The sequence below is a fragment of the Kogia breviceps genome, chromosome 3, assembly GCF_026419965.1.
Source record: "Kogia breviceps isolate mKogBre1 chromosome 3, mKogBre1 haplotype 1, whole genome shotgun sequence".
NCBI classification, from domain to species: Eukaryota; Metazoa; Chordata; class Mammalia; order Artiodactyla; family Physeteridae; genus Kogia; species Kogia breviceps.
In genome coordinates this window covers 162,932,112-162,958,010 of record NC_081312.1, presented here as the reverse complement: position 1 = coordinate 162,958,010, position 25,899 = coordinate 162,932,112, and the positions used below count along the sequence as shown (strand labels likewise).

At 36.5% G+C, this 25,899-nt stretch overlaps 1 protein-coding gene across 14 annotated transcripts in view; it reads right to left on the bottom strand.

The window, feature by feature from the left end:
• The window catches only part of TASOR2 (transcription activation suppressor family member 2), a 70,977-nt gene that overhangs the window by 30,313 nt on the left and 14,765 nt on the right, over positions 1-25,899 (bottom strand). For 5 of the 14 annotated variants that reach the window (XM_059057464.2, XM_059057467.2, XM_059057463.2 and 2 more), the window contains 11 exons: positions 21,332-21,465; positions 17,246-17,391; positions 16,858-16,953; positions 15,687-15,759; positions 12,396-12,487; positions 9,676-9,813; positions 9,399-9,529; positions 9,297-9,316; positions 9,097-9,196; positions 6,815-6,915; positions 2,907-3,010 (listed from right to left, as the gene is read on the bottom strand). In XM_059057464.2, the coding sequence (XP_058913447.1) occupies positions 2,907-3,010; positions 6,815-6,915; positions 9,097-9,196; positions 9,297-9,316; positions 9,399-9,529; positions 9,676-9,813; positions 12,396-12,487; positions 15,687-15,759; positions 16,858-16,953; positions 17,246-17,391; positions 21,332-21,465 (1,135 nt within the window). The remainder of the gene's footprint in view (positions 1-2,906; positions 3,011-6,814; positions 6,916-9,096; positions 9,197-9,296; positions 9,317-9,398; positions 9,530-9,675; positions 9,814-12,395; positions 12,488-15,686; positions 15,760-16,857; positions 16,954-17,245; positions 17,392-21,331; positions 21,466-25,899) is intronic. The other 9 variants (XM_067030188.1, XM_067030185.1, XM_067030190.1 and 6 more) reach the window with 4 other exon arrangements.

The following is a 25,899-nucleotide window of genomic DNA, read 5'->3' as shown; positions in this document are numbered from 1 at the left end:
CATTAAAATAATCCTTTCTACAGCTTCCTAAGAGATGGGTAATAAAAGGAAATAACATCATTAGGTCCCCCGGTTATAAGAAATGCAGATGAAAATAAATACTTCTTTCTTCCCTCTACCACAGTCTTCAGTGGCATCTTCTGTTATTCTAAATCAGAGATAACAGCTCTTCTTCCCCATTAGTCACCATTTCAAAAGCCTATATACCCTTAACAAAGATAAAATTCAATGTCATACAATAATTTTTCAGTTAAAAAAACTGAATAAAATATACCACTTTATAAAGTGATAAAACATACTTCAAAAATTGACAGGTCATAAGCCTACAAATATGATAAATCAATAAATTATTCAACAACAACTCAAGTATGAAAAAAAGACTTCTTTTTAAATTATTTATTGGAACTAATTATAAGACTGAAACTTCACCCACAGGAACAATCACTATTGTGAGTCTCCATACATTTCTATCACAGCCCCTATGCATTGGTTGGTTTACATTTTTGTCTCCTACAGTCTTATAAGTTCCTTGATGGCAGGGACTATTTGTCTTTTTGTTTCTGGCACACAGTAAGCACTCAAGAAAGAATTACTGAATAAATGTATCAACAGTTATATATACCCATATCTTTGGTATTTATCAGCAAACAGATGTAATTCTTGTTTTATTTTTTTATCAGTGTAAAGAGTAAAAGTGACAATAATTAGCTACATTATTCTGAATTTTAGCTTTGTAATATAGATGAAAGTAAAATCCTATATCTGCTTAAAACTGTACATTTCTTTATTCCAAAATATGTGCAAATAAAAAAATATGTAGTGTATCTTATTAGTCTCTCAAATTATGCGCTGAAAGGGCTATATAAAATTCCTATTTTAAACTTTGTGGGGAAAAAAAATCATAGAATCTTTGAAATATCTACTTCTAGCCTTTTCCATTTACACACAGAAAAATCCAGCCATACATGTCTTTACCACCTTTTTAAGAAGAGACCTTCCTCAGTACTGTTCTTGAAGTCCAGTATTGTAGGTACAAGGGACATTTACTGCTCGTCCACTATACACCAGGCACCAAGACATCAAAGATGCTTAAGACATGATACCTACCCTCAAGGAGCTCAATGTCTAGGTAGGGAGACCGATATGTAAAGATTATTCATTACAAAATGAGGCAGGAGAAGCAGGCTGGAGCACTGAGAAGGAAGGACCTTATGTGATAAGTAATTTCTATAAGTAATTAACACACAAACTGTGAAGTAAAGCTGGGCACCGAGTCTCCTGAGTTCAATACCAGAAGCACTCACAAGTAGGCCCTTCACTAATGCATTTTCTGAAAATATCTTTGAACTTTCCTGCTTTTAATTTCCAAATATAAAATGAACTACACTACTTCAAAAACGCAGCCTGGGCTTCCCTGGTGGCGCAGTGGTTGAGAGTCCGCCTGCTGATGCAGGGGACACGGGTTTGTGCCCCGGTCCGGGAAGATCCCACATGCCGCAGAGCGGCTGGGCCTGTGAGCCATAGCCACTGAGCCTGTGCGTCCGGAGCCTGTGCTCCGCAATGGGAGAGGCCACAGCAGTAAGAGGCCCACGTACCGCAAAAAAAACCCAAAAAACAAAAAAAACGAAAGAAACCCACACAGCCTAGAATCCCAGTTGATATTCAGTGGTTATCTGCTCAGCATCCTGTGTCACCCACTGCACCTCCTTACTGCAGAATGGGGGCACTGAACTCGCACCCAGTTCTGGAAGGTGGGCTCTGAATGGCCTGAACTCATCAGTGTGGGCCATTCCCTTTCCAGTTACTGTTGAGAGACATGCAGATGATGGAACTGGTGTAAGGACATAAGCCATGGTTTGGAGGACGGGTTCTCTCTGGATGCAAAAAGGAAGCACGCAGCCCTGACTGGCAGCCTAGGACAGAACTATTGCACAGAGGAGGGAGAAGCTGAAAGAGAGAGTTCTGAGCAAACAGCACTTGAACTTGCTTTACCATCTAAAACTGAAAAGTAAGCCTATCAAAACTCTTTATTGTTTAAGCCAGTTTGAATTTCTGTTACATGCAACTCAAGCATCTTACCTGACACTACCCCCAAGGCAGCTCACATATCTATTCTGTTAATTTACTGGTTTCATATTGTCTACTATGGGGATAAGTCCGTTGTGCCACTAAAGGGCTGGGCAGACTTGTTTGGTCACTTCCATCACGCACACCGTTTCCTTTGGGATGTTTGGGAATCACTCACTATAAGGTCAACATCTACTCCTATCCTCAGACCGAGGAGCCCTGGTTAACATAGTGGAGAGGTCTTTGGATGTTACATATTTCTCAGTAGAATCGTGCTTTTCTACACTATGAAAACAATAGAAGCAGCAACTTCTCTTTCTTTATACACCTATATGTTGACAAGGGTCACTTTTAAAGAAATATCCCACAAATCAATCTCCTGTGATTAATGCAGAAATACAAGGGATCTACTCAATTCTTCCATCATAAAACAAAAACAACAACAAAAAAGGATTTGAGAAAAACTGTCCTCCTATACTTAAAACCAGGAGTATGAACTGACTAGTGAGACACAAAAAAAGTAAACTAAGATACAAAGGGGATGAACATGTTAGCCAATAAATACCATGTCAATAAATATTAAATGATAAATATCCTCTTAAGGGAATTTCCTGGCGGTCCAGTGGTTAGGACTCAGCACTTTCATTGCTGTGGGCCTGGGTCTGACACCTGGTCAGGGAACTAAGATCCCACAAGCTGTGTGGCATGACCAAAAAAAAAAAAAATCCTTTTAAGCAAGCTAAAACAATTCAATCTAGGCAGAGCCAACTAATAAATAGATATCAATTTCTCAATTTAAGGAAAACATAATAATAATATTTTAAATTGATGATTCTTACCAATTGCTCCCTTTTAATGTACTCTGTTAGTTTATCTACTTTTTCCCCTTGTTTGTTGGACAATTCCACCTCATACATATTGAAGCACATATCTTGGCAACAGACTGTGGAGGAAATCAGAAACACAGAACATTTGTTATTTTAAAATGCTATTGTGAAAAATTCCATTTCTCCCTAGACCCACCGTGTGGCTGACAGGGTTGGTCTTGGTGCTCCGGCCTGGTGTTAGGCCTGAGCCTCTGAGGTGGGAGAGCCGAGTTCAGGACACTGGACCACCAGAGACCACCCAGCCCCATGTAATATCAACCAGCAAGAGCTCTCCCAGAGATCTCTGTCTCAACACTAAGACCCAGCTCCACCCAATGTCCAGCAAACTCCAGGGCTGGAGGCCCCATGCCAAACAACTAGCAAGATAGGAACACAACCCCACCCATTAGCAGAGAGGCTACCTAAAATCATACTAAATTCAGAGACACCCCAAAACACACCACTGGACGCAGCCCTGCCCATCAGAAAGACAAGATCCAGCCCCACCCACCAGAACACAGGCACCAGTCCCCTCCACCAGGAAGGCTACACAAGCCACTGAACCAACCTTACCCACTGGGGGCAGACACCAAAAACAACGGGAACTACGAACCTGCAGCCTGCGAAAAGGAGATCCCAAACACAGTAAGTTAAGCACAATGGGAAAACACAGAAATATGTAGCAGATGAAGGAACAAGGTAAAAAACCATCAGACCAAACGAAGAGGAAATACTTAGTCTACCTGAAAAAGAATTCAGAGTAATGATAGGAAAGATGATCCAAAATCTTGGAAATAGGATGGAGAAAACACAAGAAACGTTTAACAAGGACCTAGAAGAACTAAAGAGCAAACAAACAATGATGAACAACACAATAAATGCAATTTAAAATTCTCAGGAAGGAAGCAATAGCAGAATAACTGAGGCAGAAGAATGGATAAGTGACCTGGAAGATAAAATAGTGGAAGTAACTACTGCAGAGCAAAATAGAGAAAAAAGAATGAAAAGAACTGAGGACAGTCTCAGAGACCTCTGGAACAACATTAAACGCACCAACATTTGAATTATAAGGATCCCAGAAGAAGAAGAGAAAAAGAAAGGGTCTGAGAAAATATTTGGAGAGATTATAGTTGAAAACTTCCCTAACATGGGAAAAGAAATAGTCGAGGAAGTGCAGAGTCCCATACAGCATAAATCCAAGGAGAAACACACCAAGACACATATTAATCAAACTATCAAAAATTAAATACAAAGAAAAAATCCTAAAAGCAGCAAGGGAAAAGCAACAAATAACATACAAGGGAATCCCCATAAGGTTAACAGCTGATCTTTCAGCAGAAACTCTGCAAGCCAGAAGGGAGTGGCAGGACATATTTAAAGTGATGAAAGGGAAAAACCTACAAACAAGATTACTCTACCAGCAAGGATCTCATTCAGGTTTGATGGAGAAATTAAAACCTTTACAGACAAGCAAAAGCTAAGAGAATTCAGCACCACCAAACCAGCTTTATAACAAATACTAAAGGAACTTCTCTAGGCAGGAAACACAAGAGAAGGAAAAGACCTACAAAAACAAACCCAAAACAATTAAGAAAATGGTACTAGGAACATACATACTGATAATTACCTTAAATGTAAATGGATTAAATGCTCCAAAAAAAGACACAGACTGGCTGAAGGGATACAAAAACAAGACCTGTATATATGCTGTCTTGTACAAGAAACCCACTTCAGATCTAGGGACACATACAGACTGAAAGTGAGGGGATGGAAAAAGATATTCCATGCAAATGGAAATCGAAAGAAAGCTGGAGTAGCAATTCTCATATCAGACAAAATAAACTTTAAAATAAAGACTATTACAAGAGACAAAGGAGAACACTAGATAATGATCAAGGGATCAATCCAAGAAGAAGATATAACAATTGTAAATATTATGCATCTGACATAGGAGCACCTCAATACACAAGGCAAACGCTAACAGCCATAAAAGGGGAAATCAACAGTAACACAATAATAGTAAGGGACTTTAACACTCCACTTTCACCAACAGACAAATCATCCAAAATGAAAATAAATAAGGAAACACAAGCTTTATTATTATTATTATTTTTTTTGTGGTACGTGGGCCTCCCACTGTTGTGGCCTCTCCCGTTGCGGAGCACAGGCTCCGGACGTGCAGGCTCAGCGGCCATGGCTCACGCGCCCAGCCACTTGGCGGCATGTGGGATCTTCCCGGACTGGGGCATGAACCCGTGTCCCCTGTATCAGTAGGTGGACTCTCAACCACTGTGCCACCAGGGAAGCCCAGGAAACACAAGCTTTAAATGACACATTTAACAAGATGGACTTCACCGATATTTATAGGACATTCCATCCAAAAACAACAGAATCCACTTTCTTCTCAAGTGCTCATGGAACATTCCCCGGGATACATCATATCTTGGGTCACAAATCAAGCCTTGGTAAATTTAAGAAAATTGAAATCGTATCCAGTATCTTTTCCAACTACAACTTTATGAGACTAGATATCAATTACAGGAAAAAAACTGTAAAAAATACAAACACATGGAGGCTAAACAAGACGCTACTAAATAACCAAGAGATCACTGAAGAAATCAAAGAGGAAATTTAAAAAATACCTAGAGACAAATGACAATGAAAACACGACCCAAAACCTATGGGATGTAGCAAAAGTTCTAAGAGGGACGTTTACAGCAATACAATCCTACCTCAAGAAACAAGAAAAATCTCAAATAAACAACCTAACCTTACACCTAAAGCAATTAGAGAAAGAAGAACAAAAAACCCCCCAAAGTTAGCAGATGGAAAGAAATCATAAAGATCAGATCAGAAATAAATGAAAAAGAAATGATGGAAACAATAGCAAAGATCAATAAAACTAAAAGCTAGTTCTTTGAGAAGATAAACAAAATTGATAAACCATTAGCCAGACTGACTCATCAAGAAAAAAAGGGAGAAGACTCAAATCAACAGATTTAGAAATGAAAAAGGAGAACAACTGACACTGCAGATATACAAAGGATCATAAGAGACTACTGCAAGCAACTATATGCCAATAAAATGGACAACCTGGAAGAAGTGGACAAGTTCTTAGAAAAGCACAACCTTCTGAGACTGAACCAGGAAGAAATAGAAAATATGAACAGACCAATCACAAGCACTGAAATTGAGACTGTGCTTAAAAATCTTCCAACAAACAAAAGCCCAGGACCAGATGGCTTCACAGGCGAATTCTATCAAACATTTAGAGAAGAGCTAACACCTATCCTTCTCAAACTCTTCCAAAAGATAGCAGAGGGAGGAACACTGCCAAATGCATTCTATGAGGCTACCGTCACCCAGATACCAAAACCAGACAAAGATGTCACAAAGAAAGAAAACTACAGGCCAATATCACTAATGAACATAGATGCAAAAATCCTCAACAAAATATTAGCAAACAGAATCCAAGAACACATTAAAAGGATCATACACCATGATCTAGTGGGGTTTATCCAAGGAATGCAAGGATTCTTCAATATATGCAAATCAATCAATGTGATACACCATATTAACAAATTGGAGGATAAAAACCATATGATCATTTCAATGGATGCAGAAAAAGCTTTTGAGAAAATTCAACACCCATTTATGATATAAACTCTCCAGAAAGCAGAGAGGGAAGCTCCCAGGAACCTTATCAGAGCTACTCTACACCTTTCACAAAAGACCCTTTTAAGAATTACTTAAGGGAAAACAGAAGTAAGAGGGCAGGAGAGAGAGTGCACATGTGCACGTGCATGTGTGTATGAAAGAGAGGTGGAAAATAACTGGAACAAAGCTCAGGACATGCAGTGTACCATGACATCTGAACAGACCTTTGTGCTCCACGTAATTCTGTTTTCTAAAAGCAGCTTCCGGTAGTCTGTTTTTCAAAGATGACACTTTCATTACATACTTAAAATCTAATTCATGTGGTCTAAAAAACAAAATAACAATATCATGTAATATAATAAACACTGAAACTACAGCTTCATAAGTTTTGGTTTTCTAATATAAAGCAAACAAAAATATTATAACCACAAAAAATTCTTAAATCTATAAACTCCAGGTCAAGTAATGTACATATTCATAAATATTATAGATTTTTGAGTATGTGACCTCATAAACCATGGTCTGCAAATGTGTTCACATTTTCTGAATGCATGCATTTCTGTTATAACCAAAATATCCAGACATGTGGAAGAATTATGCATATTGGAATGAGAATCTTCTAGAAATTACACTACGTAAGAGTGAAAACGTTTGATAATATGGGACTGCCGACCATGCAGTGCCACAGGATGAACTGTAGCCAGACTTGCATCATTTCCCGACTACCTTTTCCTTCTTTAAAACTCATTTTGAAATACTTGTAGACTTACAGATGCCTCCTTTTCCCCCAAATACTTCTTAATGTGTACCCTTAAGAAAAACATTTCCTTATATAACCACAAAACAATTAGCCAAAATCAAGAAATTAACAATGATACAGGATAATTTTTTAACCTACAGACCTCATTCAAATGTTGCCAACTGTCTCACTAAGGTCCCCTGTAACAAAAGAAGGTACTTTTTTTGGTTCAGGATCCAATCCAGGATGCCACATTGCATTTACGTATGTCTCTTTAGTCTCCTTCAGTCTGCAACAATCTCTTAGTCTTTCTTTATCTTCAGTGACCTTGATACTTTTGAATAATATAGATCATTTATTTTGCAGAATGTCCCTCAATCTGGGCATGTCTAACATTTCTTCCTGATTAGATTGGCAGGAGCCCCACAGACTGATATCGTGTTATTCTCTGTGCATCATATCAGGAAGCACATGATGTTTATTCCTCTCCTGGTGACATTAACTTAACCACTTAGTTAAGATGGTATCTGCAGCTTTTTCCATTGTAAAGTCTTTATTTTTTCCTTTGTGAGATATGTAAATACCATCAAACTTTCACCTACTATATCAAGCCTCCATTGATTATTATGATGTTGCCAAAATGTGATTTCCTAATTCCATCACTCTTTCTATACCTATTAGTTGCACTCTATAGTGAGAAAGAACTTTCCCTTCTCTCCCATTTATTTATTCACAGAACCCTTAATTTATTCTATGGGCTATAAATTCCCTCTCTCTTCTTAAAAAAGCCCAGTAGAAAGAAAATGATTTCTAATAGCACACCAGTTTTCATTTTATTTTTCAATTAAAGCGTGTCTAACTTTCAACAGTTTTGGGTGCAAACTAAGAATAGATTAAACAAAAAGGTATCACAAGATGCCCTTCACAGTTCTCTCTGCAGAAGCAAATATTGTAATTCATCATAATGTAAATACATGTAAAAGCTACTCTAATACTAGTCTAGGAAAATCATGTGAAAATTAAAAAACTAGATACTGCAAATCTTATAAAGACTCTAACAGAATTCAGTGGCTAGAATGGACTTGAGGATATGGGGAGGGGGAAGGGTAGGCTATCACGAAGTGAGAGAGTGGCATGGACATATATACACTACCACATGTAAAATAGATAGCTAGTGGGAAGCAGCCGCATAGCACAGGGAGATCAGCTCAGTGCTTTGTGACCACCTAGATGGGTGGGACAGGGAGGGTGGGAGGGAGGGAGGAAGACGCAAGAGGGAAGAGATATGGGAACATATGTATATGCATAACTGATTCACTTTGTTGTAAAGCAGAAACTAACACACCACTGTAAAACAGTTATACTCCAATAAAGATGTTAAAAAAAAAAGAATTCAGTGGCTAGAATCTGTTGCATCTGTTATCTAGGCAAGTCCAATTTGTTTCTTGGGGAAAGTCAAACTTCTAGCATCAAGTAAATTAATTTAGCCTGAGAGATCATTTTCCCATAAATAGATTAAGATACTAAAATATAAAAAGTGATTTGTCAAAGATTATAAAACTAACTTATTTCAAGGCAACGGTCAGATTTAGATCTGAATTTAGGTCTCCTGTGTCATGGCACTGTGCTCTCTCTATACATCTCCCCAAGAGTAATCTAAAACCAAGTACAATTACTGTATTTCACACCAGTGCCAACAAGCAAGACCTCAAAATGAGAATCAAAAAATTATACAAGTATCAGTAAAGGCACTCATTCAATACTTACAGTTGTTTTGGAACCACTGTACCATAAGAGGACCAAAGAGTTATATCACACAGCAGACAGCCTTGAATAATTAATTTCCCTTTCCATGGAGAGATGAGAACTGTAAGAAATGAGGGTAAGAAAGAAACTGATTATTTTATTTATGAACAAAACATTTACTTAAAGAAACAGCCAAAAGAACCAATTAAATAATTTCTTACCATCTTCTTTGAGTTCAAATCTAGGGGGAAAAAAAGAAGCATTTTTTAATAAGAGCAAAGGAAAGAAATCCAGTAAAACAAAGTATGCACATAATTACTTACATGCTTTTATGATTATGAGCTGGTGCTGCCATCTTTTTAGGTTCCCTGTACTGAAAAGCTACAATCATATAAGGACAGATCTGTCTAGGTCTCTCAGTAACAGTGCTGCCTGAAAGTTCATAGAGGTAATACTGAAAGAAGCAAAATAAGTATTATCAGGGTAATACTACAGAATTCCAGATGCATCAAGTTTATTTCAACCCTACCCAACCGCCAAATTTAACTCATTAGATTTAGAAATGTACCTCAGAAGTGATTTATTCCCAGGTGACTATACCTGACTCAGTTCAAAGGTGCGAAAATGACTTGTCTTGTGAGAAACCTTGTTAGTATTTGCAGCCACGTGGCAATCACAGCCAGAAGATGGGCTGGTATAGTTGGTTGTATAATTCTCAGACACAAACTTGACTCTTCCCTAGAATGAAAATATTAAGACTAATCAAATGTTTTCAAATAGCAATAATCTTACTCTAGGATTTATTTAAAAGTAGCCTAATAAAGATGTGGATGTGTTTTAACTAACAGTTAACTGTGTTAAGAACTATGGTTCTTAGAAAATTATCTTAAGGCCAAGAATAGTTTTAATTATCCATGAACCCCATTAAATTTGTACTTAACCCTTAAAATTAAAAAAATAAAATCTGATATGTTTGGGCATCTTTCTCAGGCAAGTGTCCACAGCTTTTATCACAGTATCAAAGGAGTACATTAATTACCCCAAATTTAGGAGAACCATTTTTTAAAATTTTTTATTATTATTATTATTTTTTTGCGGTACGCGGGCCTCTCACTGCTGTGGCCTCTCCCGTTGCGGAGCACAGGCTCCGGACGCGCAGGCTCAGCGGCCATGGCTCACGGGCCCAGCCGCTCCGCGGCATGTGGGATCCTCCCGGACCAGGGCACGAACCCGTGTCTCCTGCATCGGCAGGCGGACTCTCAACCACTGCGCCACCAGGGAAGCCCGAGAACCATTTTTTAATAGAGAAATTATATAGCCCACCAAACAGCTATTCAATGACTATTATCATAAAAGATGACAACTGAAATGTAAAATTTTAAAAGATGAGTTTCCAAACTGAAGTATTAAATTATAAATTGTAAGCTACAGACCAAGATACTTCTATTACACCAGGACCTGGTAAACCAGCAAGGAGCAAATACACAGTAAAGCAGTTCACTGGCCAATGGCCCTGATCACTGAACAGCTGATAGTATTTTCCATTATGGATTTCTCTTTATCAAGGGCTACATATCTCCCAGAAAAAGGAAAAAAAGAACTGTTAAGCTTATCATGCAATGAAAGATCACACAATGATTTTAAAAGCTATCTTGAATAATATAATGACATACATGAAAAAAATGAAAAAACACAAAATATATATCAAAATGAGGTATGAAACAACAGGCAATTTTTATTTTATCTTTACAAGATGCATTACTTAAAATATATATATACACATATATTTGCAGCCACATGGCAATCATAGCCAGAATATGGGCTAGTATAGTTAACTGTATAATTCTCAAACACAAACTTGACTTCTCCCTAGAATGAAAATATTAAGACTAATCAAATGTCTTCAAATAGCAATAATCTTACTCTAGGATTTATTTAAAAGTAGCCTAATAAAGAACATATACACATGTTTTCTGTTAAGGTCCCGCCTCTTCAGCAATAGGACCACCAAAGGCAATACTAAGAAGACAAATAATATAAATGGTACTTCAGTGAGCAATCAAAACCTGTATCCTCTCCCCATCAAACAGCTTATGATGTTGGGCAGGGCTGGCTTCTAAGCAGTAAAGTAAGGAAGACTGAGAGCATATAGGCAAAAACTAAACAGCTGTATCCACCAGACAGGGTGGGATACGGGGGCACGAAACCAATGGCGAGGTACAATCTGACATAAACAAAAAAATGTTTGTTATCTGAGCTGACAGGCACGTCGTCTGCGGCAGAACTACAGCACTTATCACAGAGCAGGAGAGGGAAGAGTAAGGGAGGGAAGCAGTGACTATGAGCCAATGCAATGCTACTTTCCCTCCAGTTCTTGGGGACAAATTTTGGAATATGAAGAGTTCACACTCTTAAAAAAATCAGTAGTGTTAGGTTTACAACCAAAGAACTTAAGATAGTAAGAAAGCTAAAACAAAAGCAAAAACAAAACAAGACCACAGACTATGTCCTCAAAAAGCCCCCCAACCTCTAAAATCAGAGTTTTCCTACTATTTGAGTGAAAATTCTAATTGCATGATTCATTAATACTGGACTATTTAAGGACATTAAAAAATTTTTGAGATCATCAGTTGCAGTTGCCCCATGAAACAGTGAACAACGTCTCAATGTTTTAGGGATTAAAAAAATATATAAAGGTTTCTCATTTTTTTTTTTTTTTTTTTTTTTCGCTTTACGCGGGCCTCTCACTGTTGTGGCTCCTCCCGCTGCGGAGCACAGGCTCTGGACGCACAGGCTCAGCGGCCACGGCTCACGGGCCCAGCCGCTCCGCGGCACGTGGGATCTTCCCGGACCGGGGCACGAACCCGCGTCCCCTGCATCGGCAGGCGGACTCTCAACCACTGCGCCACCAGGGAAGCCCAAGGTTTCTCATTTTGACAATTTAAATCAATGAATGTTGCTTTCTAAATTCATCTCTTATAACTGAAATCACATTGTTTTATAAGCAGCTACTTGTTTTCTGTATTTACTATTTAAAAAGTGGCATTGTGGGACAGGGTGAGAGGAAAGCTTTTCACTGAATACCTGTTGCATTATTTTGAAGCTTTTTTAAAAAAACATACTCATAGATCATCTATTAAATGAATTTTTAAAAAGCTTTGTCCTTAAAGGAAAGCAAAAAGCAGTTATTTTTTCTGACTTTAGATAGCTATCTTTGGCAAGGACTATGTGTAGCAAATGATCTGCAAAGAACATTATCACAGACTGATAATCTTTCGTTTTTAAAAGAAAAATTACACAGACGCACATTTAGGCTTTACCTTAATTAGATTAAAAATTACAACATAACCAGACTTCCCATGATACCAAGGTCTTGCATGAAGGTAGTCTGAGTATTTGGAAATGTATACACCTATAAAAGTATAAAAATAGATTAAATTACACTTTAAAAAGATTGCTTACACATGGGTTACCTTTAACTGAACAAGACAAATAAATGCTAACATTAAAAAACTATTTTGAAACTGCTTACCTTTTAAAAACTATTTGAGATATTCTAAAGGAATGGAAACATTAGAGCTAAGATACATCTGTTCAACAACCAATTTTCTATTTGGGTACAGTAAGTGAAAACGGGTAAGAGTATCACATTTTTGGAAAAGTCTTCGTGAGTCTGTTTTTTCTCCATGCAATCATTCAGATTCTCAAGTTATTTTTTGCAAAAATCTCAGTAAGTACTCATATTTAAGAATGTGTGCTGAGGTCTACTACACAGCAGCTGTGTGCCAGGCAGCAGTGACACAAAGGGAAATACAACGAGGTCCTGCCTTCAAGCAGCTTATTCTGCTGGGCTGTGAATTCCAGGGAGGCGGGGGTTAGAGTTGTTTTGTTCACCACTGTAGCCACATCACAGCCCACTGCAACTTAATAGAGAAGTGAGTCTCAAGAGGGGAGAGACTCCTGTAAGTTACGACATGAGAGGAGGATCCCCACACGGCAGCAGCAGTGAGAATAAGGAGGAAAGGACACATTTCAGAGATATTCCTGAAGTATCTCTTTTGAAATATAAAAGACAATGGTGAGGACATGGATATAGCAGACAGAGCAATAAACTTGTGGCCAGAAGACTGGGTTCCAGTTACAGGTTTTTCACTTATTGCTAATAATAACCATGTGACTGAGGAGTATGTCACTTAAGCGGACAGGGTGGGCATGAATCATAGATACATAAATTACAGGGTTCTCAGGAAGATTCAAAAAGAGCCATAAACTTTTTTTTTTTTTTTTTTTTTTTTGCTGTACGCGGGCCTCTCACTGTTGTGGCCTCTCCCCTTGCAGAGCAAAGGCTCCGGACGCGCAGGCTCAGTGGCCATGGCTCACAGGCCTAGCCGCTCCGCGGCATGTGGGATCTTCCCGGACCGGGGCACGAACTCGTGTCCCCTGCATTGGCAGGCGGACTCTCAACCACTGCGCCACCAGGGAAGCCCAAAAAGATCCATAAACTTTTAAAACTATAATACACTAAAGTAATATAAAGGATTACTTTCATATACAGAACTATCCATTTCTATTTGAGCCCAAAACTATAGAACACACACAGGCAGTAGTGCTATTTTATTATTACCCCCAGTACATGTGATGAAGAAGATTGTGTATTTATAGGAGCGATCCACCCTCTATCTACTCCACCACCCTACTGAAGCCAGTCTCTCAAACATCAACAATAAACTCATGCGACTACAGTAAAACAGAAAATGGCCTTAATTTTTAGAGATGTAAGCTGAGGTGTTTGCTTGTAATTCACTTTCACAATTTTCAGAAAAAAAAATTTTTAAACAAATGAAGAGACTAATGCAAAACATTATCTGTTAAACGTGGGTGATAGGTATATTATACTATGCTCTCTACTTTTCCTATGTTAGCATTTTTCATAATGAAAAGAAGGGGGTTAAAAAGAGTAGGGGAGAAGGAAAAAAGGTTTTAGGTAAACTGTTATTGGTGTTATGAACTTATCCCCTTTCATGTCCTTTAGAAGAACTGAATATAAATTTTAAAAAACATTTATTTTACACAGAGTTACCATATGAGCCAGCAATTCCACTCCTAGGTATAAACCCAACAGAAATGAAAAAACATGTCCACATAAAGACCTGTACAAGAATGTACATAGTACCTTTTTTATAATAGCCAAAAAGTAGAAACAACCAAATGTCCATCAAGTGCTGAATGTATAAAGAAAATGTGGTACAATGGAATATTATTCAGTCAAAAAAGGAATGAAGTACATGTTACAACATGGATGAATCTCAAAAACACTAAGCTAAATAAAAAAGTTAGTCACAGAAGGTCATATACGATTCCATCTACATGGAATGTCTGGAATAGGCCAATCCATAGGGGCAAAAAGTAGAGTACTGGTTGCTTAGGCTGGTGGGAGTGGGGAGTGACTGATGAAAATGGTCTAAAATTGATTGTGCTGATGGTTGTATATTCATTTTAGTGAATATGCTAAAAAATTGTATACTTTAAACAGGTGAAATGAATGGTATGTGAATGTTATCTCAATAAAGCTGTTATTTAAAAGAAATGGTCAGCAGGAATGTAGCCATGAAGCCCAGTAATCCTTCTCAGTGCTGATCTCCAACTTCTGTAGCATCTGACACTGCTAACACCCCTCCTTACAGCCTTCTGTTCTCTGTGAAACTCCACCTCCTGATTCTTCATCCCCTGGACTGCTCTCAACTCCCTCTTCCTAGCCTTGCCCCATGGCCCCATCCCTTCCTCCCATAACCACCTGAAATTTCTGTTCTTTGCCATCTTTGCTGCCCCATGTAACAATGTTTTTGGCTTCAACTAACACCCACCCGCTGTCACCTTGAACCCCAACCTCCAGTTCTAATCCCTTTTCCAACTGTTTTTACCACCAGCAGGACAGCTTCCAGAAACACTTACGACAACCTCATTATTTCTCAAATTTAGCTCACTAAAGTAGTAGTGTTCATTTAGGTGTAAGCTCCAAGCTAAGCACTTGACACAGTCTCATGTAATCCTCACAGCAAATCTAGATGAAAGTTGTATCTATTTTACAGATGAGGAAAGTGAAGCTTAAAGAAATTAGTGCTAATCCACAGTCTTGACAATAAGATTACCTTTCTCTTTTAACTCATCAGCTTCCCTACAATTTCCTCTCCTTCCGTGTCTCTTTTCTACTGACAATATCAATGCAGTGTAAGTTTAAAACCTTACAGTTGATTATTTCCTTTCTCTTACTCCTAACATTCCACAGTTGCCAAGTTTTGTCAGTTCCGTCTGTTCTGTGTTCCTACTGCCATTATGACAATTCAGAAGAAATCCTCATTAGCCCCAGATGACTGCACTAAACTCTTGGCACTGACAGATACCTTCAGCACCTTTTCTAGTCCAACCATCCTTTTAAAAAAGGCTAGAAAACCTTAAGTCTTAGACTCAAAGCTCATTTATATGTTTAAAGGTCTGCTTCCAAAGATTACTGTTTATCATCAATAAAACTAGCATTTAACATAGGTATCTTATGTAACTAACTAAACCCCACTTCACCTTGTAAAAGAGATTCCTTTTCCTTACAGACGTACCTTTCCCTGGGTCACCCAGAGTGGTGATAGCACTGCTGCCAACACAGAGTCCACGCTGACATACCAACTTTGCCTTAAACAAAAGATCGTACTTTGCTTATCATACCATTCTTGGGAGGGTCAATGAAATAACTATAATCTATATACAAATTTTCAATACAGAATCTGTACATTGTATGCATTCATGGCACAAAGTAAGCTTATGTAAGGCAATTGTGTTTTAGTTAGTATTAACAGTTCAAACTTTTTCAAGAAATTTTATTATTTCTGTTAACAAAAATGTCACCAGCAAAACCAAATTAAAGAAGCTCACAGATAAGTCCTCTCTTGAAGATTTCTTTTTCAATTACAGCTTGGGAATCATGAAATTTGAAAATGTCTTATCCCCAAATGCCTTTTTTTTTTTTTTTTTTTTAGTATGAATCCATAACATATCTTATTTGGAAGTCAACGATTAAGTAGTAAATAAACTCTCTAGTATTACTATATAATCCATAAATTATATGCTAATGTTAATTATTCTTTAGCAAATCTATCCCTATTCTTTAAAAATAATGAGCCCAACCAAAATACTACCTTTTAATTACTTTAAGTTGGATTATAGGTCTCTAGCATTGCTGAACTGTATCTAGAAGCCACACACATCTCTGGAGACATACCTGCACACAGTAGTTTCCTTCTCCACAATTTAGGTACAACCAACAATATGGATGTTCAATTTTCAAAATAAGGCATGAAACAATTCCAAGTAACTAGAATGTTGAACGTGTTCATCTTGTCCCCAAAACCATGTAATTTAAACTTGAAAAACCTCCACAAGAAATAGAAAATATCTATCTAAACAATGATCGAGAATAGAAAATATCCATTCACTCCATTAAAAGTCATTATTAATACTTAAGAAATCTGTATTAATCAAAATCTCACCATAAGCTTACAAATGTATTCAAGATAAAACTAAAGAAAACCTATGAAAAGTTGTAGAAATCAAATCTCTTTCATGACAAGCTTTCACTGTCATTTACACTGCCACCAAACTAACAAAAAAGACTGATGAACTGGTAATCTTACAAACTTTATAGACCTAAAATACCAATATTTAACTTTAATGATATAATTAATTTTGTACATTATATCACAAAATTACTTTTCTACGACCGAATTCCCTTACCTGATTTTCAGTTTCAAACAGAAGAAACCCATAAGTTTCTTGAAGTTCTTCCTGAGTATAGTTACTTGCTTTTTTTTCTTGGTAAAAAGTTTTGTACTGTATAAGGAGAGAATAATCAAATGTTATAAACGTTATTTTGCCTTGCAAATTAATTTTTAAAAATGCATCATCTGAATTCCTCCTGCTAAAAGACTAATGAAATTTATTATTTTTCTATTCCCTAGAATATATTAATTACCTTTCAAGTGACTATTTCCAAGGATCTTTTATCTTAGCTGAAATGTGATAGCTAAAAAGAACTAGGCTTATATATCAAAAATAATGGGTCTATTTCTTTAAAACTAAAATAAAACGAACACACAGACACAGTGTGTACCAAGCACCTCACCTCATTTAAGAAAATGTCATTTTTCACCAAAGTCACTTGACTGTACTGAAAACCATGCTCAGATGCAGAGTCCAAGTAAGAAGTATGGAGAATTGAAACTGCCCTCTGGAAGAGAGAGTCTGAACTCAAGGACACTGTCTCAAAAACTGTAAAACACAAACAAAAATAATGCAACTGTTTAAGAAAACCAAAGGATGGGGAAAAGTGGCACACTAAATATCTCTGAATGCTGATACAGGAAATATATCATCTATGATAATAGGAAATAATCATCTATTTCCTTCCTGTATAATTAAGACATTTACAATGTGTTTTGGCTACCATATCTGGACTATCTTAAAAGATCTTACATGTGAAAATAACCTAAATGGATTATCACTGAAGGTGAATTACTTTTAATGCAAGAATAAATCCCTTTTGGTTTAAAGCTGGGTGCTGTAACCACACTGGGTAAAAGCAGATGCAACTGTAGTGTCAAGTTGGTGGTCAGCAACTGCTTAGACCAATGCTTCTCATTCTTAAATTTTTTTAAACCTACGCCACATTTTGATAAACTTACCCTTCCTGTCTTCTCACCAAATCCCCAAGGAAGTCTGTGAGGTTCCTTGGAAGAGGCCTACTACTGCACACTCAGCAAACACATTAGAAATCATGTTTCTTTGGGGCTTCCTCACCAGCCTGTACATGTCTATTAAAATTTACTTCTTATGGGCTGTACTATAGAATCATCATTTTACAAAAATAAAACTTTACTACTTTTTTTGAAAGTGCTTTTTTCAAACCATACCCATGTGCTATCCCAGAGATGCTGGTATACCCCTCCCATGAGAGGCATGTTTCCTAATTGAGAACTACTGACTCAATCCAGTAATTCTCTTGATTGAGCCCTTTTGTCTTTTGATTTCAGGGGTCCTCACTTAGCAAGAACTGAGCCTAATGAGTTCTCATAACATTTAACTATTTGATTTGTTTACTACTTTCTATTTACATCCTCTCTATTCTCTTTAACAAGGTTGGGGGGAGGATACACACTGACTATTTGTAAATAATAGAGAGAATAATTTATGTAACACTGGAAGTTTAGGCCTTACAGTATAAATAAGTACATTAATATGGCTTCCTACTTGTACCAGGACTCTGCCAATTACATTAGAGTTCAAAAGTTGAAGAAAACATAAGCTTTTTAATTAAAATTAATTTATGAACAACAGATTAAAAAACCCTAGACTATTACAGAAATCAAAACAAACATTTCAGTAAAATTAATTTGAACTAAACTGTCCTAACACTTCAATTCCCAAGGTAATTTAAAAATGATTTTGATAACAAAACTTCCTAGTATCAAAAATAAAAGATTATAAATAGAAAGGAAAGAAAGAAAAGAGGATGAAACACTTAAGAATATTCTGAAGTTGGCACATCTGATCTATATCGATTTTATCTTACTTTTATTTTTCCTCAGTTTCACCTTCTCTCTTTCAATATCAGTATACCAGTGCTGTAAAAAATATGGATATTCTAAAGAGATTCAAATAGCAAAACACCAGTGATAACAATTAAAAAATTATGGCTTTGTTTAGCTACTTACTCAAAACAAACTGGGAAGCCTATGCACTTGCAAATTCCTTTTACAAATAATCTGTACTGCTAGCTCAAATACAAATCAGGATTCCTTTAAAAATTATAATTTTAGAAACCTAGTATTTAATATTTTTAAAAAGGCAATATAATATTTAAAAAATCTAATTATACTATGAGGCTCAATATTTGTGAAAGATGTTGCTTACAAGTGAAAGAAATAAAAGCTGTCATAGCTTTGGAAATGACCAATCTGGTATCGACTTCCCTAAATTCTGCAAGATGTTAATAGATTTTAAGTTTCAGAAGTACTGAATACTACATATATCCCCAATTTTGAGCATCAATGCACAATAATAAACTGAAAACTGTGAGAAATAATGCAATTTAAAAAACCCTATCTAATACAATGTGGGGAGTACTGCTCCCAATAAAGCTAAGACTAATGGTAATAATTTAAAATAAACAAGGAGGAACAAGTAAGAAATGACTTATTTTGTACTTTTATACTGTAATTTCTAAAACTATTTATTTATGTTTTAAAATGCTTCCTTTTTATGTCAGCACTCTCCAAATAGCCATATGTTAGAAAAGTAATAGTTTTACAGTTGGCAGAAGGAAAAGCATATCAAAAGAGAAGTTAATGGAAAACCACAGTAAATCCTGAATCTTTCATGACTTCATAATAAATGACCTCAATTATACTCTCAAGACAGCACAAGTTTCCTGCTCTATAATTAAGGAGATGAGAATTTTATTGAGAAATCATTTGACATTGTCTCTTCCCACACAATGAGCTTTCATTTAACCACCTAAAACAAGTGTACAAAATGAGGAGCACTAAATAAATGGATAGTTTCATTTTTTGCTGAGCAATGCACATGCTCTAGTTAAACATTCAAGATTATCAGAATATTAAGAGAAAGAAGAGGGGACTATTCCACAAAGAAATCTAAAGCAACATCTAAGAAGGTAACTTGAAAAGTACCTGTCTGTAAAGCATAAAGACTGTCCCTTATGGTTTAAGTGACCAACAGAAAGCACATGGAAAAATTTGAAGTTCAATCAAAATGGCTCTGAAAACTGAATTAATATTCTTTCCTGTAGCACCAGGCTTTGAGCACATTTCTCTACCATTTGTGGATTTGATCTTAAAAGTCAGGTCAAGCTTGACACAACAAGTTGGATTCTGCTCAATGTGCCCTGCATCAATCTCTCCCATCTCAAAATCCATGAGTGTCTGATTTTGGGACACTTCTTTCTCTCTTTTTAACTTCTAATAAGAGAGATAAGAAAATTATAAACCAGTTTCTGATGCTATACCACAGGTAACTATTTTCCATTCTATAAGCATCTGGTCTGAAAGCAAATAATGAGATGAACAAACGTCAACAACTTAGGTGTCACAGTAATCTAACAGAATCTAGCCACTTTTACATCTCCCCCAGACTTACATGACCACATCTCCTGTTTGTGAATTAAGCAATAGCACTTATCAAAGACAGAAACACTCAGAAACCAACAATATGTGCCATTAAAGGTCCTTATTAGTAGAATGCAACCTACACCTTTTAATACTCTCCATGCCTATATACTTGTTCTCCTCTAAGTAGATCATTTGATAGTTGTTGAAGGAACAGCCCATTCTTTAATCGCCTAATCCTAAAATGTATTACCCTTACCTTTAAGATATCAAAGGACTGCCTGTTTAAGATATATACAACTTTTTTAGAACACAATTTGGCAGAAAGTAACAAAAACTTAAATGGGCATACCAAATAACCATTCCATTTCTGGGAATCTATTCCTCAGAAATATTAGCATAAGTGCAGGGGTTGTATGTTCAAGGGTGTTCCATGCACCAACACCTATAACAGCAAAAACACTGGAGACAACCTAAATTGCTATCAACAGGGAAACACCTTGCAATTACTAAATAAAAACAAAGTAAATCTGTATATACTGATGTACAAAGATATCTATTGTATACTACTGAGTGAATAATATGTATTATATGTCATTTTGGTAAAAAAAAAACATAAAAAATTACATGTTTGAAAGTATACAGAAAAAGATGTAGAAAGATGGGAAATCCAACCGTTAACGCTATTTACACCAATGGTGATTGGGGAGTGGACAAAAAGGAGAACTTATACTTTTACCTTATATATATTACTACAACTTAGATTTTTCTTACATAAGCATGTATTACTTCTACTATTTAAAATATCTCAATTTAAAATCAAGTAAAATAAATCATAATTTCAAAGAAATACAAATAGAGGAGTGTGACAATTTCTCTTGAACACACACCTTTTCTGATGCAATTTGAAAACTTAATCACTACCAATTTTGGACTAATAATTATAAGAAATTTGTAGCTACCGGAAGTTATAATTTTTTTAAAAGTCCTTTCATTTTATATGATCTAAATTAAAATCTAAAAAATTATATTGTTCAACTTTGGATTCATTAGTAATAGCTTATAGCATTTAGTTAAATACCCACTCTTCTCTGGTATGAACCCTGTCTCGGTCTTCTCTAACAGGGAATGTAGCTGGGAGGGTGGTCTTAATTCACTTTCACCAAGTACACCCCCAGAATTCTTGACATAGTCCTGTTCTCTGCTAATATCATAAATGCTAAAATGAAAAAAGAAAAAAATTAAATCATAAAGTGAATAGTTCTATTTCAGGCATATCTACTATATAAATAAATGTTTACTGAGCATCTAGTTAGCATTAGGTACAATTTTGTAATGTTTCCCTTCTTTGTCAAGTCTCCAGAGCTAAAGGCTAAATTTGCTGTATAAGAAGTAATAGCACACATAAATTGAAGTGGTTTTCCCCCAATTCTTTAATTTCTAAAGAAAATTTTCTTCACAGAGGCAAACAGGAATCACTTTTGCCTCATTGAAAAAAAACTTTCAAAATGAACAGATTATAGAACCATACCCATGTTCTACTGGTTGGAAATAATAAAATCAAATAGAACACAAATAAAACCTCTCCCCACCCCTAAATAAGTAACATTTGATTCACCCTTCATTAAACAAAACTACTAGTGATGACTATTATGTATCTAGTACTATGCTATACACTGGATTTTATCAAGACAAACAAGAAAAAGTCTCTATGAGGAAAGGGTCTGGGCAGCCTGTAGATCTTAGAATGTGCTCACAAAATACTCCTAGAGTGAGTGTGTGACCTTTGGAAAGCAAGGGCTGTGTCTCCTGGTGACAGTGGTCTCAAAGAGGAAAGGAGAGCTTGAAGTAAAGACCCTCCCAAACCAGATTAGACTTGCAACTTAGAAAAGGAGTAGCAACTAAGGCACCATATTTTTAAAAACAATCCTCAGCTTCAGGAGCAGAGGAGGGAACCCTTAAGCCTGAAAACTGCTCTGTCGCATCCCTACACTGGGCTCAAACACATCATCAGAGTTAGAATAAGATGAAGGCAGGGAGAGTGCATCTTTTCCTTTGTCCTTGGTGAGAAAGCTTTCCCAGAATTCTCTCTGCAGGCACCCATTCTCACCTCAATGGCCAGAACTGAGTCACACATTTATTCCTAAAACAATCACTAACCGTAGAGAGTGGTATTACCATAATGAGCTTAGGGTAACTAATAGTCACACAGCCCCCCACTCTCACCCACCCAAGCTGCTCCTGAAGCATGGGATCACCCCAAAACCTAGACAAAATTGTGGTTTGGGGGAAGGGAAGAAAAAGGGAGGTGATTACTGGGAAGGCAGTCAACAACATTATCACACTAAGGTCTCAACAAGTTAGTGGTAGGTCTGCACTAGAATCCTGGTCTCCTGACTCCCAATTTAATTCTCCCCTCTTGACATAATGAATGATATAATCAATACTGCTACTTTTTCTAAAGAATCTTAAATATATCCACACAGTTTTACCTCAAATCCTATTTGAAAAAAGGTGTACTATTATAAAACTATACATGCTATTTTTTGTAAAGTATACTGAATTTCTCAAATAATGAACTGCTTGCAGTTCCCCATGTGTATCATGTTTCCACCTCTGCATTTGCTATTTCTATTGCCCTGAAAATGTATACACTAGTGCCCTTTTTTGGCTTCCTAATCATCTGAATAGTTACTTAGATCTCAAGTATCAGTGCCTCTCTGAAACCTTTCATGACATATCCCATCTCAATGACATGGCTGTTGGTATCACTGGGTACCCACTGTATCATGTTCCAGATTCTCCCACATATTTATAGTACTGATTTCGTTACAGATTTTTCTTCCTACCACTGGATTAGATGAAAAACTTTCTTGACTGGACCTTTATTTTCTAAATACTTTCTCACTCTTTTTGTCTAATTGTTGTGGCTATTCTATTTTTTAGAAGAGTTCTTCAGCTTTATTATCTAATCCTTTCCTGCTTCCTGAATAATCTCTTCCTTTTTAAAAAAATAGAATCTCTTCTTTTACGTAAGTTATATTTTCTCTTTAAAGATACTACAGTTTTATTTTGTTGAAGTTTCTTCTGTTGCCAGCAGTAAATCTATTTCTACCAAGTTCCTTTGTTTTCCTACTTGCTTATTCCTGCGTGGTCTCCTCTATGTTAGAGAATTCCAACAAATGGCTGGTGATCCTTAGCTGTCTGCTTATGTTTACGTGTGAGGCACTTAAAGCTAACTGAAAATCTGGTGCATGGGCACTGCTTCCTGACCAGCAGCCCTCACTCTTGCAGGTGATCTGATCGTGATGCAGCTGTTTAATCAAGTGAACTTGCAAAGTCCATATCTGTTAAATATTTTGTCATGGGTGGGTAAGTTTCCCCAGAAAAGAATCCTTTAATATCTTGTTTAGGGGAAGCATAAGCTTGACTATTAGTTCTGGGAACCACACAGAAAAAGACAGTTCTGGTTTTACTGTCCAGTATGTTGACTTTCACTTAATCTTTATTTTTACTTAGGTGCTTCACCCCTACCTCAGCTGTCTAGAGCCTGCCTAGTTCATGTCTCCTGAGTGTAAACCTTCAATCTTCTGTCAGGGTACAAGAAAGGTAGTTGTCTGGGTGCATGCAGTGAAGAGGATAGAGGGCATCAAAATTATAAAATCATCTATCATCCCTTCTATTTCTATTCCACCCATATTCCTGCCCTGAGAAGTACTTGGTACCTCTAAATCCTGAGCCTTTTCCAGATTCTGTGGAGGGAATCAGCTTGCTTCTCTTGTTGGCTTACCTCTCTTCAGCCTTCAGTGTTCTCTAATCCACTAAATCGTTTAGTAACTGACCACCTTCTTTTGTAGTTTCCCAAATACTGATTTCATTTATCTTCTCCTTTCTCACTCTCTTGATCTTTGTGGATTTATGTCTTTACTCTTTTACTATAATCTTAGTGGAATTTCCAGAGGAGTGTACAACTGGATGTGTCACAGACATAACTGAAGTGTCTACTTAATGTAAGTCTTAATTTCTTCAATCAAAAAATGTGCAATATACCACCTACCATGGTAGCTACTATCACCATTATTTTTATTTTAACTTTTATAATTATGAAGACCTCATTTTATTTACTTATATATTTACCACAGAACTAATTACATATCAAATCTTCAACAAATATTAGATTAATTTTAAAAGAATTAATTTTTAGTGTATATGAACACAATAACCATTTACTCAAATACATGAAAAAACAAAGTAGATCTTCAATGATTTCTTTCAGAGTATTTATCATGGTTTATAATTACATAATCATAATTAGTTCACTAGTGTCTATTTACCTAATAAACCAAGCCTTATGAGGACAGGAATCATGTCTGTTTTGTCTACTTGTGATTACCCAGCATCAGCCCAATGCCTGGCACACAGTGAATGTTCAGTAAATATGTATTTGATAATTAAATGAAAGAATAATACTTATGCAATTTAATCTGTTCCAAAACTCAGAAAAAGGAAGAGCTTCCCAATTTTTTTTATAAAGCAGTCAAATGCTAACACCAAAATCTGACAAAGAAAATACATAAGAAAGGAAACTATAGATCTATCTCATGAATATTGATACTAAAATCCTAAAATATATGTATTGGCAAAGAGAATCCATCAGGACACTAAAATAATAACAGAAGTCAATTAAGGTACATTTTAGGAATGTATGAATTGGTTCAAAAAATAGGAAATCCATAAATTTAACTAACCACATTTACAGGTCAAAGTTGTATCATGAGGGGCTGCTGGAACATGGGATGGGGTAGGAGAGCCACATGTCAGACTGTCCAAAGGAAGTTACTATATACTTCTTTCCAAACAGATGACTTAGATAAATTTTTGTTGCTGCACAGTATTTTTTTCATTTATGTAGTATTATTTTGGCCATACTTAATCTAAAAAACAAATCGATGCTCCCAAGTAAAAGAAAGCTGTTCATTTAATGTAACAGAAAAAATCCTACCATAAGTTGTTTAGGGGAAAGAAAAGCTGATAACAAAGGAGAAGTATGTATATATATATATATATATATATATATATATATATATATATATATATATATATACACATACATAAAGTCTCAAGAATATATACTATGATTTAAACAATGGTTATCATCTGTATAATGCTTATCAATATCTGATGTTTTTCTTGTTTATTTGATTATGCTCCCACCACTAGATTATTAGCTTCATGAATACAGGAATTCATCCTTTTCCATGCTGTACCCCAGTGCCCAGAACAGTGCCTGGTACACAGTAAGGTTTCAATAAACATTCATGTATTGAATGAATCAATCCATATTCCAAATCACTTCACTTCTCTACTTAAACCCTTAGCGGCTTCTCGTTGCCCTCAGAATACAACGCACACTCCCAGCCATGGCCCTGTGAAATCTGACCCCTGCCAGCCATGGCCCTGTGAAATCTGACCCCTGTTTGCTTCCTCCACCTCACCTGATCCTCCCTCCTCTGGCTTACTACTACGGTCCAGCTACCCTGGTCTTTCCATTCAAGCTCTTTGCTCTTTTCAGGCCTTTGCACTTGCTGTTATTTCTGACTGAAATGCTCGCTCTCCTGTTTTGCCCTTGGCTTAGCTCCCTCTCTTCTTTTAG